Source organism: Centroberyx gerrardi, chromosome 3 (genome assembly GCF_048128805.1).
Source record: "Centroberyx gerrardi isolate f3 chromosome 3, fCenGer3.hap1.cur.20231027, whole genome shotgun sequence".
Classification (NCBI taxonomy): Eukaryota; Metazoa; Chordata; class Actinopteri; order Beryciformes; family Berycidae; genus Centroberyx; species Centroberyx gerrardi.
Genome location: NC_135999.1, coordinates 16,947,835 through 16,962,833, shown reverse-complemented (window position 1 = coordinate 16,962,833; position 14,999 = coordinate 16,947,835). Strand labels below are relative to the sequence as shown.

The window sequence follows — 14,999 nt, the reverse complement described above, 5'->3', positions numbered from 1 at the left end:
AATCGACGTGTGCGTGTGTGTAATGGTTCACAGGACACACCACCAGCTCTCTCTTTCAGACCAGACGGCATCCTAGGAGACACCTATGCGTGTGTTTTATGTGTGTGTGTGTGTGTGTGTGTGTGTGTGTGTGTGTGTGTGTGTGGTGAGCTGATATCAGCACAGCCCAGATGGCCATCTTCGAGGGGTATTCTGGAACATTCAGACACTTGTTGCTTCTCGTCATGTCTCTCTCTCGTTCTCTCTCTATCTGTCTCCATCTCTTTCCATCACTCTCTCTCTCTCTCTCACACACACACACACACACATGCACGGTGCTTCTTTTGAAGTGCGAAACAGCTTGCGGTCAGCTCGGCTCCTCTTCCATGTTTCCATCAAATAGCAGCCTTTAGAGCCTTTAGATACATGATGAAACAAAAACAACAGTGCAGTGTTGGGATGGGGAAAGAGCACCGAAATTCTCACTGGATGCGGTGTAAGACAGAGCTGCCAGTGCAACGCTTTTATTCTCCTCTACTGTAATGGACTGGCAGAGGCAGTGGATCAAACAGCAGCTGCTGGACTGGCCTTGGGCGCGCCAAGAAGTCCGAGGTCAAATGTTTACTGTTGACCCGGTAGCTTCCCTCTGACATCAATGGCAGTGGCACCTCCTTTATTATCTCTGGCAGGACTCAGGTGATTTCAAAGACAGACAGCAGCACTCAGTATCCAAGAACTGTTTTGAGTTCTGCACTGGAGGCAAAACTGGGATCAAACCGGTTCTCAGAACAGGGACAGATGTGGAACCAATTATTATCCATAAATACTAGTGCTACAAAAAAGTTTGAGGGGAAACACAATTGTTTTTGTTTATTTTGCAACGTAGAAGATTCTATCTACAAATGTCTCCTTATACGATGCTGAGTAATACATGCCACTGCCTGGGTGACCTACCGACCGACTGTTACTCATCAGCTGTTTACTATTCTTGAACTCAGGGCCGCGCCACACTAATGGAACGAATTACTGGAAACCTCAAATTACTGCAGAGCCATAATTTGAATGTTGTTGTTATTTGTAGTGTTTCGTGTTATGTCCCCTCCATCTTGCTTTGTTCCTTGTTTAATAATTTTGACTTGCCCTTGCACACAGGGCTCACCTGACAGCCACAACAGTGAATAAATAACACTGTTTGTTTAAGTGAACTCATCCCACTCTTTGGAGGTCATCCGTCTCCTTTAACGAATAGAGGATGGAATGAGAAAAATCACAATAACTGTCAATAAGCAAAAAAAGTGAGTTCTACCAAACCAAACAATCTGGCCATCACTTCATTAGTTTGATACATAAACGCCAGATTGGAGTTATACATACACGTCTTCCACTATGAAGAGGTTACGTTGAAAGTTAAAAAAAAAAATTCTACCTGATTCATATAAATTGTAATTCTTTAATAAAGAAACAGTTCAATGGAACAGACCCGCACACCTGTTCTAGCATATGAAGTCTATTATATATATATATGAATACATATGAATATTGAAGATATTGTTGTTTATCTATTATTCTGGCATTTTAGCTCACTGTTGTTCATTGTTTATAGCGGCAAAGGTTGCTTTTGAGAGAGGGGGAACCCAGCAGTCAAGGTACAGTCTGTGTCGCCACCGTGTGTTAGAGAGGTTGTACTGCATTACAGTTCTTGCATCTTGGTTGTCATTTGTTGACGTCGGTGTTCAGCTATACAGCAGTTACAGTACGGGTTTATACCATACAGTCACTATGTTCCCCTCTCAGAGAATCCTTCATCCTTTACTCTTTGGTAACTGACATTGGATCATAAAAGAATAAAATGCACGGCGCATCCAATTCTGTCACGGGCTTTATACAAAGTAAGGAACAGAGGAGGGGAAAAAGATGCATTTGTTAACAGGACAGGTACAGGTATGGTGGAATAACTGGAACAAAGGTGTCTCAGATATTTCAAGTTCACTGCAATTTTTATCCTCACTTTCTTAAAAATAGGCCCACAGGAATCCAGAGAAATATCACTTTTGACAGTAAAGATTAACCTGCATTGAACTAAGATCTAAGCAAAGAGATGATGCAAAGCGGCAGAAAACTTCAGATCCAACAGGCAGAAAACTCAAAGACAGGACTTATTTAAACGCTTGTTTTTTCTTTAATGCCAGAATCATTATTGTACATGGACATCCCAATGGATTTGCACTTCTTTCTTTTTACAATATGTACCACATATCATCATAACAGCACCTACATGTTATTTACACACGTTAGACAAGGCTGTATCACAAAGCAGTGTTTGAAATTAGCAGTTCACTCTCTCAGATGACAGGAAATAAAACAAGTGCATCGAGCCTTACTGAACCGTTGCACCCAATAAGCCATGATCCAACTAAAGAAGAATCAAATGAAAAATGTCACAGGCATCGGCCCCTACTGCTTTCTAGGTTCACAGGCATTGGCCCCTATTATTTTCTAGATTTAAAAAGGTAGAATCACCAGTGTGACAGTGAAGTAGCTCTTGCGTAACCTCAAGAGATAGAAGGGTGGCAATGCACTTGCACCAGTTGATTCAGCCACTTTAAGTCCCAATTATTAATCCAAATGTAAACAAAATGGTAGGTAAAATGCAGGATTTGAAACAGTCATTCTGAAAGACATTGTCAGAGCTCTTTATGCAAAGATTGACAACAAAGCAAGAGCCAGTTATGAGTCAAAACATATTTTGAAGCTGAAAAGAATATAAATTTGGATTGTTTGTAAACATGAAAATATCCATATTTTTAGTTACAATTGGATTAGAAAATTGCAATAATGATATATAGTGTGGGGAGGGGGGGCTGTTTGGGTGAGCAATTCTGTTCATTTTTTAGCAAGTACATCTTGCTTTTCAATCTCTTGTCACCACTATTCAAGTGTCAGCTGAGTCCGCCTGTAATGTTAGTCATAATTAGCTGTGTAACTTGGACTGACCTGCTTTGTGATCAAACCCTGGTTTGGGCTGCAAACAGCAAGTAAAGAAAAGAGGGAATAGCTATATGATGCATTTAATAAAAAAAATAAAAGAGAAAATAATTCGGTCAAGTGTGTGCTGAACCCTGCACCCGCACACACACACACACACACACGCACGCGCACACACACACACACACACACACACTCATTGTCACACGACAACCAGAGATAGCAGCGTCCTCAAAGGCAAAGACAAGAGTACAACACAGTAAGTGGCAGTTCTGCTGTCAGATACGCAAAACACACAGAGCAGCAGCAGATTGAGACACACACGCTGACAAGCGTTTTGAGAAGGGCTACAAAACAGGAAGGCAGTTTGACCTCTCAGGATCCAAACGAGATCCTCCCAGCGAGCCCAGGTTTCAGTCCAGTCTGGTTTGGCCAGCACTCCACGGAGAGGAAGGAGGAGGTACGCGTAAGTGTTTAAGGAATGAAGGGGAGCAATAATAAGGGAAGAGGGGAGTGAGTAGTAGGCAACAGCCCAGTTTATCTGATTATCAGATGTGTAGCACAAAGGAGCCTGGCCAAATAAACGACATCTAACTAACATTCTGCAACGCAAGAATCTCAAGTGTGCTCTGTGCTCCCTTACAATCCTATCAGATCTATCGAAGGGAACCAAACGGAAACATGAAAGGACAATTTTCTGTAAAGGAACAGAACTCTGGTGTGGGGAGGATGGATGAGAAACCTGAAGCGAGGAGAGAGAAAAAGATAGAAAGGGAGAAATAAGTGGGGTGTTCATAGTTGTGTTTTTCTTTATTGTAGCATCGCAACAAAGATGAAAAGGAGGAAGATTCGATTGGCCGGCCAAGGCATCAGTCCTCATCAGTCGTCCAGTCGGCCACCAAGAAGCGGACAGAGGAGGGATTAGTGGTGTAGGAAGAGTTCAGAGCATCCTGTTGCGTTTGTGAGTGGGTGAGTCTGTGATGACGTCAGTACAGGGGGCCGGGCCTCGTTTACGATTGGCTGTCGAATCCAAGTGGAGTGCCATCTCCTCGGCGATGAAGGTGTTGAGGTCCACGTCGTGAAGACCATTTCTACGGCGACTGAGGGATTGGGCAGGGTGTGTTGGGGAACCCGGGGCACCAGAACGCACAGAAATGCTTGCCATAGCTCCGCTCAGACCTGGAGAAGAAACACACACATGAAGCCAGAACTGATTATATTAACACTCGAGTTTGACATCCATATAATGTAACAACCTCCCTGCTGGGTTAGGCGTGAAAGTAGCTTTTTGACCCACCATGTAGTGCTATGGCCTCTCTGAAGGGCTGCAAGTCCGTCTCCACGGAGCTTCCCGTTTCTGGGGGTGACGGTCGGCTTGCTGACACCATGGCAACTCTCGGCGGGGCCCGAGCGTTCCGTGGGGGCGGGGCTTTGCCGCACAGGAAACTGATGAGGTCCTCTCGCCTAATGTTTCTCCTGCGCTTCTTCACCCACGCAAGCACCTCCTTATTCCTGCGCTGGTAGCCGATTTGGATACCCAGGTCATAGCTCCGCTGGTGGGCCTCAACACTCTCTGGAGCCACACAAGAACAGAGGCTTTTAGTAAATTTAGACACCAAAATCAAAGCTCATGCTACATCGATATTCTCACACACTTCCTGGAGATCACAAACACCACACACACACACACACACACACACATACACAGTGAAAAAAATGCTGGGCAGAGTGTAATTACTTGCCTTTATAAAGGTTAGTGACAGCTGTGGCTGCATTCTGGAAGGGCACCCAGAGGGAGAGGCCTTGTTGTTGACACACTCTATCTGTAAATTAAAATAAATAATAAAAAAAAACATTAGTTGGTTTGTGATGATAACATTTGAAATGATAACATCTGTCTTTGCCATACAAGTCCCAGTAAGCAAGAATTGGATGATATATCAAGTGACAGTTGAAACATGCAGATTTTACACACTGTTTACTCAAGCTCAACTGTGCTGGTCTGGTGTAAACAGTACTCATACAGAACAAGGCTGTTAAAAATATTAGCATATTCAAAGCCCTACTAACTCCAGCTACGGTTTGGGTAAATGTCCTAAAATTGACAAGTACTCGGCCTAAATTAAATCAGGGCCTATGACATTAGTGGTGCTGGCCTTCCCATCATCCTTTACCAGGTCCAAACTCAACTGCAAATCCTTACAGCTAACCTGGCTCTGTACAGGGGTCCAGCTAGCATTACCAACTGATATTATACAGTCTGTGAAGCTGTTTGGATGCAAAAACATCTAATCAAGCAAGTTAACTGAACAAAGTGTAACCATATGCCTGCACATGACAAGTACTTGCAAACTGGACTAAGCCATGTCACTTGAGGTATCCTGCTTACTGTTCTTAAGGTCAAACAGGCCCGGTCTTACAGCTGATGTGCAAGTCAGTCGTGTTCACAGTAATATTACTCCCGGTAAATACTAGTCAAATCACGTCAACCACTATATACACTGACCAGGGTAGGACAGGCTCATAATTCGGATCTGACTTTAGCAAGCAAACATTTACGTTAATCCCTTCGCCATTTTGTTCTGGAGCTTATCAACAATGCTGCTATGAGCCAAACATGCGGTGGATTCAATGTTCGAGTAAAAAATGTTGTTTTGTGTCGTTACATCCACCAAACCAATACGACAATTATCACAGGGTTTGATCGTCAACAAACGAGTTGTTTTCACTCGGGGAACTCCTCCCTGTGCATCGCCATTTTGACGAGCTAACTGTTACGCATGGACAAAAACAATTTTAGTGTGAGCCATGTTATGTCTGTGTAGGGAACATAATATGCTCAACACAGCGACAACATTGTACATACACAGTTAGGTGGTTATATGGGAACCACTTAAGGTGGCTACTTATCTATTTAGCTCAGGTAGTCCAGTGACAGCTTAGGCCACCAAGCAAGTTCCAGCCCTGTTGTCCTAGACACGGACACAGTGATGGGGTGTTTGCGGTTGCTAACCTTAACCAGTTAGCTCTCTGCAAGTTAGCAACGGAACGGGCTCACACCATTATAACACTAACGTTAGCTAAACGGATTGACTACAACAACGTCATATTTTGTGATCTATTAAAAGAGCATCGGCTGGCTTGCGTCAATCAAACATCGAAATACTAACCTCCCTAGTTATGCTAAAGTTGGCTAACATCGTTAGCCTAGCTATTGGTGCCCTTTGTGTTTCTCTCCACCCAGCACCGCTGCAGGGACGTTAGCTATGTTAGCAAGAAAGCTTCCGTTAGCGTTAGCTCTCAGCTAACAGCTAGCTTAACTTGAACTTCGCTTGCTAGCTTGGTACAGACCTTTGTAGAGCTGTGCGACCGCGGTGGCTGAATTCTGAAAGAGGTGCCACAATTTCTGCTGGCTTTGTTCCGTCTCTTCCTCGTTTGGTTCATCTTGTTCGGCCTCTGCTAAGCACTGCCGTTCCCATTTGGAGAACCAATGTTCGGGGCCGTGTTCTTGGATCTCCGCTTCTCCCTCCTCCTTCTTCTCTTCCATGGCTAACGTTAGCTAGTAGCACATAAGCTAAGCTTCGTCTGAAATATACGATTATTTGTTTCGGTAGGCACTTAAAAGACTTTGCCGTTGTTCTATAAGAGAAATATGTAATAAAATTTCCACAATTTGTCAAGAAAGTTGCTGTTAGAGCCGCATTGTGAATAAATTCTGCTCAGCCCGGACGCCCAGTGTCAAACATCAAACTAAGGAATGCGATGACAACACCTCAGAATTTCTTGAAAACACGTCACGGTGCATGTTGCCTAGCTCCGCCTGTTTTTCCACCGTACCTAAAGGCCATTGGCTACAGTAATTATTTGGGGCGGTTCTGTGTATCAGCCTCGAAGCTTTATTGGACAGTGGTAAAAAAAAGGAAAGGTCAGAGAATAACAACGTTGATCCCGCCCCTTCAAGGATTCGCTCTAGTCTGCCATACAGCGTTCTGGACGGCAGGGGGCAGCGTGACCATGTATAAACCTGGTTTAATGTAATGAGGAGGAAAAGGAGCAAGCGTGATGATGATGATGATGATGATGATGATGATGATGATGATGATGATGATGATTGCTATTGTTATTGTTGTTATTAAATTTATTACATGTTTGATATTTCACAAGAATATCAGTCATTTAATTGTTATGCTCAGACAGTACTGAATACGTTTTCAATCTCTCCACATCATAATCCAAACATAACAATAAATCAATCCAAACATGACAGCAGCATTCTGAAAACAATGCATTTCTGTCAGCTGCCAGTCGCTGTTACTTGATCCACATTGAGAACATCATCAGTGATTATCAGGTATAGCATCTGCAGTACTTCATGGGTTCAATTGCCACTCCAGCTGTGATTTGGGAAGGCAAAGTTCAGTGTTGTGCCACTGAGAACAGACACAATTGTACCGGCTAAGTGAGCGAGGAGTCCAAAGATCAGAGGAGTTTAGAACAGAAACTCACGATTACAGTCCGCTCTCTCTATCTCTCTCTCTATCTCCCTTTCTCATTGGCCGACTGCACAGGTGTCAGACTGCACCTCTCTCTGAAGCATTCTCTGTCGCTCCTTCTCTCTCTGCTGTTACACCGCTGTGGTTGAAGATGTCTAAAAGGGAGAAGACTGTTCATGATGAGGAGTGTTTCCAGGAGCGAGGACCAACAGTCACATTCAGCAACTTGCATTACTGTGTTCGGGAGAGCAGGGGGGTCTGCCGCAAGAAAGGCCCCAAGAAATACATCCTCAGAGATGTAAGGTAGGACACGGTACCTACCTGTGTATGTGTGTGTGTGTGTGTGTGTGTGTGTGTGTGTGTATGTGCATAGATGTAGGTGTGTTTCAGACACAGTAATCTAGCTAACAGTATTATCAGTGCCTGTGACTGCGGTTATGATGGCACATAACACACGTAGGCCATAGCTTCCTGCTTTTATACAAATACGCACTATGGTTATGTTCTTTAATATTTGACAATAGCCAGTTATAAAATGCCTGTGTTGTTTAGTTTTTCATTTCATCAAACCTGTATATCATCAACTTAGGCAAACTGAGAGGGAGACAGAATAGGGGAGACACAGTCAAGGATGTTCTGGCAGGGATTAGATCTTAAGGAGGAAGGGGTCTTAACCGCTATCTGCAGATACAACCCAGCATTTACATTATCCATAGGCCATTCCCTGTGTTTCTTCATCATAGTTTGGGCCAGGGGGCATTCAGTTCACAGATCTTAAAACATCCTCCCTGCTTAGGTCAGGCCTGATCAAAACATGTGATTTGCTGAATGATATTCAGTTGATATGCAAAAGGCATCAAATCCAAGTTTAGAGATTCCAATGCTACTGCTTGATTCCTGTTGTTCATTTTAATTCAGTTGCTTGTCAGGGAACTCACCGTCAGTTGTTACTGTTATTAGCAGTTATTGTCTAGAAAGAACAATGAAAATATTTCTATGAATTAAGTGGACATCACTCCATTTGCATTGATGAATTATGTCTTTGGATTGACAAGGAGAGATATTTGTCAGAGAGATATTTGAGGTAATTCCAAACTGAATCAGATCTTATGGAAGGTAAGGCAATTTTGGATTACCACACATGCAATACATTGAACGACAAATTATCTAGTCTTAAGTGCTGTAGAGCAGAAATAATAGAGAAGAATGAAAAACTCAATTATGCCAGTATGATTCCTTGCTGACAAATTTGAATGTCTGGAAATAAGTTAAAATTTTGAATGTAAGCCATATCAAATTATGTATCATATCAGGCAAAGATGGATACTAAGAAAATTACATTTATGCGGTTTATTTTGTAAAGGTGGTCATGGTCTTTGTCTGATTGGTTGTTGCAGTGGCATCATGAGACCTGGGATGAATGCCATCATGGGCCCAACAGGGAGTGGAAAAACATCGTAAGAAGCATACAATGCATACACATACAAGTGACAACACACACACACACACACACACACACACACACATAAACATTTATTGTCTCTCTCTTTGTCAGGCTTCTGGATGTAATTGCAGGGAGGAAGGACCCTGCTGGACTGCGCCAAGGAAGCGTCTTGGTGGATGGCAAGGCCGTCACCTCTGACCTCAGGCTCGCCTCTGCTTATGTGGTTCAGGTACACACACACGCACACACACACACACACACACACACAGACAATATGTACTTTGGATTCATCCGATTGTCTTGTGTTTTTGTCTCCATCGCCCCTCTGTCTCCAGGATGACATCCTGATGGGAACTCTGAGTGTGAGAGAGAACCTGCTGTTCAGCGCTAACCTCCGTCTCAACCCCCGGCATCACTCCTCCGCAGACAAGAAGAGCAGAGTGGATGCCATCATACAAGACCTGGGGCTAACAGACTGCGCAGACACCAAGGTACAGTGCTACATACACAAGCAAACACAGCATATTCACATATCACTCACTGTACAGCTATGCATGTATATGCTATGTTTTAATTGGAAATGACAAAATAAAGTGCACAAAAAAGTAAAGCCTGAACATTTTTGTGGGGTCTAAACTGTGTGTGTGTTTGTGTGTGTGTGTGCGTGTGCGTGTGCGTGTGCGTGTGCGTGTGTGTGTGTGTGTGTGTGTGTGTGTGTGTGTGTGTGTGTGTGTGTGTGTGTGTGTGTGTGTGTGCGTGCAGATAGGGACAGAGTTTCTGCGCGGTGTATCTGGGGGTGAGAGGAAGAGGTGCAGTATCGGGATGGAACTCATCACTGCTCCCGCTCTGCTGTTTCTGGATGAACCAACCACCGGGCTGGACTCTAACACTGCTAACTGTATCATCAATCTACTGCAAAAGTACATGAAAATGCACACACATCAGCACACACATATCAATCATATGATAAGTCTGCTGCAGCATCTTCATTGTCTATTCATTTGAGAATCCTGTAACTATATTGACACATGAAATTGTTCAAATGTGTGTCCAGGCTGTCTAGGAGGGGTAAGACTGTGATCTTCTCCATCCACCAACCACGCTACTCCATCTTCAGACAGTTTGACCAGCTGACTCTGATGCATAAAGGGGAGGTGGTGTACGCCGGGGCGGCAGACAAGGCCTTGGAATACTTTACACAGCTAGGTAAGTGTGCGTTATCAAATATAAAATTATAAAATGCAGACTTATTTAGATAAGGGTAAGATGATAGATTGCTATATCAAGTGGCAATGCTTTGACAGTCAGCTACCTCATATGCCGCACGTGTGTGTGTGTGTGTGTGTGTGGATGTGTGTCTCCGTGTACATGCGTGTGTGTGTGTATGTGTGTGTGTGTACAGGCTACCAGATTGAGTCCTTTGACAACCCTGCCGATTTCTTCCTGGACATCACAAATGGAGAGGCCAAATCAACATTAGAGTCACTCACTGCAGGTGCACTTACATAAAGCGCACACACACACACACACACACACACACACAGATAAATTATAGAGCACTAACAGAGAGTTCATGACTGTTATAAAAGAGGTAGTTTTATCATATGGTCTATCCTAATCTAGAACATTGCCATGTGCTATGGCCTCTCTCTCTTTCCACCCAGTGGAGTGTAAGAACCCGTTGGCACTGAAGTACAGCCAATCCCCTCTGTGCCAGAATGTGCTGGAGGAGCTGGGCCATGTGAGCCGGGCCACTGGTGAAGGGGTCAAAGGTCAGGAGGAGACAGCTGACTACGCTACCTCCTTCTGCTACCAGGTCAGCTAACCTCCGCTCTGCGTCTCAGGCGGGGAAAGGGTCTGTTCCTCACTTGGGTCAGGGGAAACTGACATTCAGAAATGGATGACAAAACATGTTTCTGACATTCAAAAGTGATGCAAAATAATTCTTCCTGAAAAGGTCAGTTTTTATTAATTTTGTCATTGATGAACAGAAATCGAATCAAACCTATGACATAACCATAATGTCCTTGCGTTCAATCAACTAAATCAAATCTGACTCATTTTAAGACTGGCCCAGTCTGCTGTTACATGGGTGTGTTTACCTATCCGCTGAATGAACCCTGTTTATAACCGTCGTCATCATAAAAACGTTTTCCTATTTCTCTACCTGTGTGTGTGTGTGTGTGTGTGTGTATGTGCGACAGATGCGTGTGGTGTGTGGCAGGACAGTTCTGAACTCTCTAAGGAACCCCCAGACCTCTTACGCCCAGATGGCTCTCAACATTGTTTTTGCTCTTCTGGTGGGACTCATTTATTTCCAAATGCCCCTAACGCTCCCTGAGGGTTTGCAGAACAGGTAAACCAACCCCGCAGCATACCTGCACACCACAGTTTTAACTGTGTGTACCTGCTCTGCTCTCACCTATGTACACCCTTTCCTCTTTAACTACAGCTGACATACCTTTCCTCAGCCTTGCTTGAGGCCCCACTGCTGGATAACTACTTTAATAAATACCACTGTAGAAGATAATACCACAGTTGTTTGTTTTGTTGGTTTTTAGGTTTTTAAAATACATTCTAACACACTAGAGGCATGCAATAGTGATTAAATAGCAAAAGTGAATATGTCAATGATGGAAAAAGCTGTAGAATAATGGGCAAAAGGTGTTAAATCCTGTCAAGACAACAATGCCAAAAATGCCAAAAACAATCATAAACATGAAGGTCATATACGCAAAGACTAGGGCATGCTGGCTAAAGTTAAGGTTCAACGAAGAGTGAGATGAGGAAATGTGATGACTAGATGAGGAAACAACTTTATGATGGTGTTATTGCTTCAAGTTTATGGGGAAAAAAACAGATGAGTTGGTAATCAGCTCTCTCTCTCTCTCTCGTCAGGACTGGAGCGTTCTTCTTCCTTATCATCAACATGGTGTTTGGGAATCTCTCTGCTGTTGAACTCTTTATCAATGAGAGGGCAATTTTCATGTGAGTGAAAGATAAGTGTGTGTGTGTGTGTGTGTGTGTGTGTGTGTGTGTAGGAGGGCACATGTACACAAGATCGGCATGCATACTAAGGCCAGGTGTAATGCATTCATGTTGTTGCAAACTACACATGTGAAGAGGTCTGATCCCTAGATAGATTTATGTGTATGACATTTGCTTTTTATGATAGTAAATGAATATACAAATGTGATACAAATTGTTAACTTCATTTTAGTAGTTATTCTTTTCACAGATTGTCTGTGAATAATGCAAAGTTATTTTTTTTCATGCTTTCACATCAGTCACACTGTTTGTCTTTGTCTGTTTGTTGCAGCCATGAGAACTCCAGTGGGTATTACCGTACGTCTGTCTACTTTCTGTCCAAGATCTTTGCTGATCTCATCCCCAACCGCATCATCCCTATCTTTGTGTTTTCAGCCATTGCCTACTATATGATGGGTAATGCACATGCACACAAACACACACACACACGCACACACCAACAATACATAGTATATAGGCACGTGCAGATGCATGCTTTTGCGACCATGTGAGGAGAATACTTTGTTGGCTGCAGCTAGTCACCAAGCGTGGAGAGAAACAGGCGCTGTTTGGACCCATGGGTGCTGTCTCCTGCAAACAGCTGCTAAAGTAAGATGCTGTTTCTGGGCTCCATCCCTGAAATGACTCTCATGCCCACATCACTGCTATGCCAAGTGCTCCCAGTCCATGACCTTTCTCAGTCATTTAATCCCATCGCAATTATCCCATGGCTGAAGACTTGCAGGGAATCAACAGCTTGTTCAGTGAATGGAAAAAGTATGAAGGAAGTGCACATAATCCCTCCCTGCACAGTCTTGGCCTCAGCCCCAGCAGTTCCAGTTGTCAGAAATGAAACGGGGATAATGGGGAGCTGCCGGATCCCAGTTTGATATGTCTGCCTAATTGATGCTCCCAGTGCCAGTAGATTGCTCTTTGTCTGGAACCTTCTTTCTGACCTTATTGCCATGGGAGAGCCAATCAGGAGCAGAGCTGCCGGCAGCATCGCTCTGGGGTTTATTGAAATGTACAAACCTCTCCACCACCACTAAGTGGCAATTTGTGGATGGCCATGTGCGCACACACTCTCTCTCACACACGCACACACACACACACACAATTCTGAATCTTCCCACTGACATTTCTCCAACACACTCCCAGGTTTGAAGCCTGCCTTCGTGGCCTTCCTGTGTTTTGCGCTGACCATGTCTCTGGTCAGTCTGGCTGGAGTCAGTCTGGCCTTCCTCGTCTCTGCTAGTGTGTCTTCTTTCGCCATGGCCAACATCCTCATCGCTCTACCCTTTGTCTTCATGATGGTGAGACACAAAGACACACACACACACACACCAGTGTGATCATGATCATGCGTGTTCTTATAAATATAGCAAAATTCTTTACAAGTGCATCATTCTCTCCATCTCTTTCCCTTCCCCCTCTCCCCTCCCATTCCAGGTCTTTGGCGGGTATCTAGTCAATCTCAATGCCATGCTGAGCTGGCTATCCTGGCTGAAATGGATCAGTATCTTCAGATATGGAATGAATGTAAGACATGTGAAAAAGAGGCAGAGGAGGGGGGAGGAGGAGGGTGCGGTTAGAGGAATGGGCAGGTGGGGTTGAACTGAATCAGTCTGCATTCAAAGCGGGAAAGTTGTTCAGCCCGATCTTTCTGTCTCACTCAGGCTGCATTCATTAATGAGATGACAGGACAGCTGTTCTACAGCAACACCACCATGTGAGTGCTGAGAGACACACTTATCCACTCCTTAGAACACCACACACACACACACACACACACACACACACACACACACAGACACACACTGAGCCTCTCTGTCTGTGCTGCAGTATCCCAGGCGAGCTGTTCCTGCGTGGCCAGGACATCGACTACTCTGTCTGGGGCTTCTGGCAGAACCAGGTGGCTCTGCTGGGAATCATAGCTGTCTGCATGTTCCTGGCCTATGTGCAGCTACGACGAATCAACCGCTGGAAATGATGTCTGTCTGTCTGTCTGTCTGTTTGTCTGTTTATGTATCTATCTCAACTATACACAGCAGTATGGGTCTTTTTCATATTTATTGAATGACAGACTTCAAATGAAATACAGTGTCATTTTGTAAAGAAAAATACAAGAATGCTATAGTTTTATATAAGTGCACCATAACCATGTGATTTTTGTATTATGTGTTTTTTAATTATTCTTCAAGTTCAGTTTTTATTCAGATATTGTAAGTAGAATCTCTCTCACTCACTCACTCACTCACTCACTCACTCACTCACACACTCACTCACCCACTCACTCACTCACTCACCCACTCACTCACTCACTCACTCACTCACTCACTCACTCACCCACACACACACACAAACACACACACAAACACAAACACACACACACACACACACACACACACACACACACGTGTTGTAGCATTTGACTCCAAACTGGATAAGCTGTCACTAAGCACACTTGCTCATTGCACGAGGGAATGTACAGCACAGCCAAGTCAACATCTAAGTCCTTACAAAGCTTCTTATAGTGAGTGAGATATCTGAGAGCAGAACATTAACTTCTATCTTGTTTCTTTACAGAGAAAATCAGATTCACAGAATCAGCATTTTATGGGTTATCTTTTTGTTGTTGTTTTTTTGTTTGTTTGTTTTTTACAATTCTAGGGGGGGACTCCAAAGCGGATCTAATTTTTTCACTGAAATGACACAATGTATGAACATGTCTCGTTGAGTCTTTTGATACAATGCTGACAAAGTGACTAAATGCACACAATATTCCAGTTATTAACCCTGTTCAGAAAAATACAATATTCCAAGTAAGCAACAACCAAGCATATATTTTGCTGATATGCCATTTTACATACAATTGTCCAGGTAAAAATGATAAATGTTTCTTGCATAAAACCATGCCTCTGTGGAAATTCCCCTCTTTTACTGTATTAAAGCTGTGGAGAAGGAATTTCCATCATGTTTCCGTTATCATGTACCCTTTTTGTTACAAGCTTTATGCTAGTTTTACAAAATTAGGAGTCTGGCAGAACTAACCTTGTAGCTAATTAACAGCA

At 43.6% G+C, this 14,999-nt stretch overlaps 2 protein-coding genes across 2 annotated transcripts; one reads left to right on the top strand and one right to left on the bottom strand.

The window, feature by feature from the left end:
- Nucleotides 1-3,755: 3,755 nt before the first annotated feature.
- On the bottom strand, nucleotides 3,756-6,703 carry hapstr1b (HUWE1 associated protein modifying stress responses b). Its single transcript, XM_071909354.2, has 4 exons — nucleotides 6,316-6,703; nucleotides 4,703-4,787; nucleotides 4,262-4,533; nucleotides 3,756-4,143 (listed from the first exon to the last, which is right to left on the bottom strand). Exons 1-4 carry the CDS (start codon nucleotides 6,509-6,511, stop codon nucleotides 3,905-3,907), a joined length of 792 nt encoding a protein of 263 aa, XP_071765455.1. The 5' UTR covers nucleotides 6,512-6,703; the 3' UTR covers nucleotides 3,756-3,904.
- Nucleotides 6,704-7,608: 905 nt separating this feature from the next.
- On the top strand, nucleotides 7,609-13,918 carry abcg2b (ATP-binding cassette, sub-family G (WHITE), member 2b). Its single transcript, XM_071909356.2, has 15 exons — nucleotides 7,609-7,760; nucleotides 8,855-8,914; nucleotides 9,013-9,130; nucleotides 9,237-9,392; nucleotides 9,664-9,821; nucleotides 9,956-10,107; nucleotides 10,304-10,396; nucleotides 10,566-10,717; nucleotides 11,106-11,257; nucleotides 11,800-11,889; nucleotides 12,221-12,345; nucleotides 13,087-13,241; nucleotides 13,378-13,467; nucleotides 13,605-13,657; nucleotides 13,771-13,918. The coding sequence occupies exons 1-15, from the start codon at nucleotides 7,609-7,611 to the stop codon at nucleotides 13,916-13,918; spliced, it is 1,854 nt and encodes a 617-aa protein (XP_071765457.1).
- The last annotated feature ends 1,081 nt before the right edge of the window (nucleotides 13,919-14,999 follow it).